Source organism: Etheostoma spectabile, unplaced genomic scaffold (genome assembly GCF_008692095.1).
Source record: "Etheostoma spectabile isolate EspeVRDwgs_2016 unplaced genomic scaffold, UIUC_Espe_1.0 scaffold272, whole genome shotgun sequence".
NCBI classification, from domain to species: Eukaryota; Metazoa; Chordata; class Actinopteri; order Perciformes; family Percidae; genus Etheostoma; species Etheostoma spectabile.
The window spans coordinates 1,192,867-1,196,625 of record NW_022605576.1 but is presented as its reverse complement, the minus strand read 5'-3'; the positions used below and the strand labels follow the sequence as shown (position 1 = coordinate 1,196,625).

The 3,759-nt window shown below is 46.7% G+C and overlaps 1 protein-coding gene across 1 annotated transcript in view; it reads right to left on the bottom strand.

The window, feature by feature from the left end:
* Positions 1-554: 554 nt before the first annotated feature.
* Positions 555-3,759, bottom strand: part of neurod6a (neuronal differentiation 6a) — a 4,678-nt gene continuing 1,473 nt past the window's right edge. The window contains exon 2 of the mRNA XM_032510804.1: positions 555-3,067. Within this exon, the coding sequence (XP_032366695.1) occupies positions 2,126-3,061 (936 nt within the window). The 5' untranslated portion in view covers positions 3,062-3,067 and the 3' untranslated portion in view covers positions 555-2,125. The remainder of the gene's footprint in view (positions 3,068-3,759) is intronic.

The following is a 3,759-nucleotide window of genomic DNA, read 5'->3' as shown; positions in this document are numbered from 1 at the left end:
CTCCTTGTCTTTGCACGCCGGAAACGTGTATGACGTACTGATTTGCAAAGACAATGGCGGCAGTATTAATGGCGTACTAGTTCTAGCATCCACGCGTTTTTGGCGCAACTCGAGCTGCGCCTGAGACGTGCGTGTCACGCAGGCAAACCTGTTACCATGGGATACAAAATGACGCCACTCAGCTGACACGCTCACACCACGATCACGCCACGCAGCTGACACACCACGCTCACGCCACGCTCATGCCACGCTCATGCCACGCTCATGCCACGCAGCTGACACGCTCACCCCATGCTCACGCCACACTCACGCCACTCAGCTGACAGGCTTACGCCACGCTCACGCCACGCTCACGCCACGCTCACGCCACTCAGCTGACACGCTCACGCCACTCAGCTGACAGGCTTACGCCACGCTCACGCCACTCAGCTGACACACTCACGCCACGCTCACGCCACGCCCACGCTCACGCTCACGCCACGCTCACGCTCACGCCACGCTCACGCTCATGCCACGCTCACGCCACTCAGCTGACACGCTCACGCCACGCTCACGCCACGCTCACGCCACGCTCACGGCACGCTCACAACACGCTCATGCCATGCTCACGCTCACGCCACTCAGCTGACACGCTCAAGCCACGCAGGCAAAGTGCAGGAGGCCTTACACTCACTGAGGGCCGAATAAGGAGAGGACATCGATGACACATTTCAACGGCACATTCTTGCATCGGCCCAGCAGTGGCCAAACATCTGACAGTACATTAAGTCTGAATAAATTCCAATTTATTTTAAATAGCAGCAGTGGGTATATTTATTTAGCTTTATTGAATTGTGGAGGAATCTTCTTATTAACATGGTGAGGCCTGAGTGTGAGGCGACATCATTACCACCACAGTACCATCTGAATGAGTGAGGCCCTAATGGCTGTTCCACTAACACAGCCTACAGTCGGGAATAATTCCAGCTTCCCATAGAAAAACATATGTTAGTTATTTTCTTTTTCTCAATGAACGTTTCAATCAATACTTTTCATAAAATCAAAAGGAAAAAAATCCATTGATCATTCTTTAACGAATTACATTATTATTAATTGTGATGAGAAATGCTGATTGCATAGTTCCCTGTGCCTTTCTTTTCCGTTTTAATAAAAATACCAGCGTCAACTTCAAAACCAAACGGATCAAAACCAAACAAAAATGCTAAATATGGCTGCCATGTGCCCGCCTGTGTGTCTGCGTGTATGTAAGCATACTGTATGCATGTGTGTGTGTGTGTGTGTGTGTGTGTGTGTGTGCGAGGTACCCCCGGGTCTTTTTAAGACCTTTTTAACACAATTTAGAATGAAATTTAATCCAAATTTTAAGAACATACTGGCAAGTATGTTGGATATAATGGTATAATTATAATGATATAAGGTAAATGATAGTTTACCAAGTACTACTTCAACTTACTGAAATACACAGTTATTTAATGTTATGAGAGGAAAATACAAATGTTAGACCTTTGGGGACAAAATGTAAGACTTTCTAAAGAAATGTAAGACTTTTAAGGCCTTTTTTTTTCTAAATCATATTTAAGACATTTTTAAGACTTTTGAGACCCCACGGGTACCCTGTGTGTGTGTGTGTGTGTGTGTGTGTGTGTGTGTGTGTGTGTGTGCATTTTCCTTCCAAGGCCACAGCATTCCTCGTCAAAAGGCGTTGCTCCCCAGGCAATTTTTTTTTATTTTTATATTTTAATTTATCAATTATCATTCATCAGATGGCTGCAGCCAAGCGGTAGGGCTGCATGATATGAGGAAAATATGTTACATAGAATAACGTTGTTTGACATTGCGATTACAATATTACTTGTAATATACAAACAGATTTCTCAGTTCTTCTTCACGTATTCTGATAAAATACAACACACTGTTTGTCGAATTTGGAAACAAATGAAATCATTGCAGCAGTTTCCTGCTGATATTTTCTTTCACAATGTGTTTATTGCGCCTGTTGATATGACGATGATGATCCAAAAAACAAAAAAAAACGTATTGTGCAGCCCTACCAAGTGGCCCCCCAAAATATCAGCGGGATGATTTGGGGTTTCCAATTAATCAACATCTCTACATACATAGTTCATTAATTAGTGAAAGGCTTGTTGAGTTCCTCCTGCACCTGGTAGAACTGGCCCCGGAGGCGGATGTCGTGCGGCTCCAGGTCTGCGGGGGGGCCCTGGCTGACGGAGCAGTAGTGGAGGCCGTAGTGACAGCTCCGGTAGTCCACCGGCTCCTCGTGTTTCAGGGAGAAAATCCCGTTGAAGTTGACGGCCGGGTTCAGGGTCCCTGCGTCCAGAGGGCTGGAGCCGTCCGGAGAGGGACTGTCATACAGAGACTCGTAGGGGCCGCAGAGGGAGCCCAGGGGCCTGCCGCGGTCCGCCGAGCTGCAGCCCACTGCCTCAGCCCCGTGGTGGGGGTGGTGGTGGTGGTAGGCTGGGTAGAGAGGGAAGGTCTCCCCGCCTGGCTCCGAGATGCTGCTGCGGGGGTTGAGCTGCAGACAGCTGGCCACCAGGCTAGTGGTGGGCTGGGAGAGACCCTTACACAGAGTCTGGACGAACGTGAGCAGGTCCGGTCTCTTCCCTGCGTTTAAGATCTCGCCGAGGGCCCAGATGTAGTTCCTGGCCAGGCGGAGCGTCTCTATTTTGGACAGCTTCTGCGTCTTGGACTGGCAGGGAACCACTTTCCTCAGGCGGTCCAGCGCGTTGTTCAGACTGTGCATGCGGTTCCTTTCCCGGGCGTTGGCCTCGATGCGCCGCAGCCGGACTCGCTCCAGCCGGGCCTGACTCCCTTTCTTTTTATATGAACCCCTTCTTCTCTGACCAGCGCCTTGTTCCTCTTCCTCCTCTTCCTCCTCTCTGTCATCCCTCTCTCCCTTCTCTCTTCTGGACTCAAATGTGTCCTCCGGGTCTCTGCCAGGCTCTGGCTTAACCGATTTCACAAAGTGGTTGGCGGCCCATCCGGTCCTGAAGGGACTGCTGGTCTGGTGGGAGGGCGGATCATCAAAAGGCAGAGTCAGCATGTTCTCCTGCAGCACGTTGAGGGGGGGGGGGGGGAATTAGTTGTGACACTTAAGTGATGCATTCCAACATAAAAATATAAAAACACAAGACATAAAAGGACATCCAGTGGGGTGACAATGTGATAAATAACTAAATAAATAAATATTAAAGACACGACCAGGTGAGCCAAAGCGATGATTGACAACACTATTAACACAATTTTATTTTAAACATTGAATTACTATTTTATTCATACATTACGCTACTTTTGTAAACCCGAGACTTTAGTAAACTCATTTCAAACACCAAAACAATTGAGTGTAGGTATGTTTTTACAAGAGATTTGAGAAATATTTCATCTTTAGGGCCAAATTATATCTTTGTTCCGGACCAATTTTGGGCGTGACTACACAGAAAGCTAAGTTTTGTTCTGAACATTTTGATTAATAAACATCGGGGATCAGGTTATATGCAAAAACCCTTAAAAGGAGAACTCAAGAAGATATCTACAAAGGGTTAAAGAGGGTTAAAGCAGTGGTGTAGTCTATGCGATATTCAAATGTATATGCTGTATATGAGTATAAAAAAGCTCCTGGATTTCCATTCAGCCCTTTATAAATGCCTAATGACAGAAACAACATATTTTCCATTTTATTTTTGATATATTTTGAATTGACATCTGTGTTTGCATAGGCTAAATAAAGGTATTTCCATCATA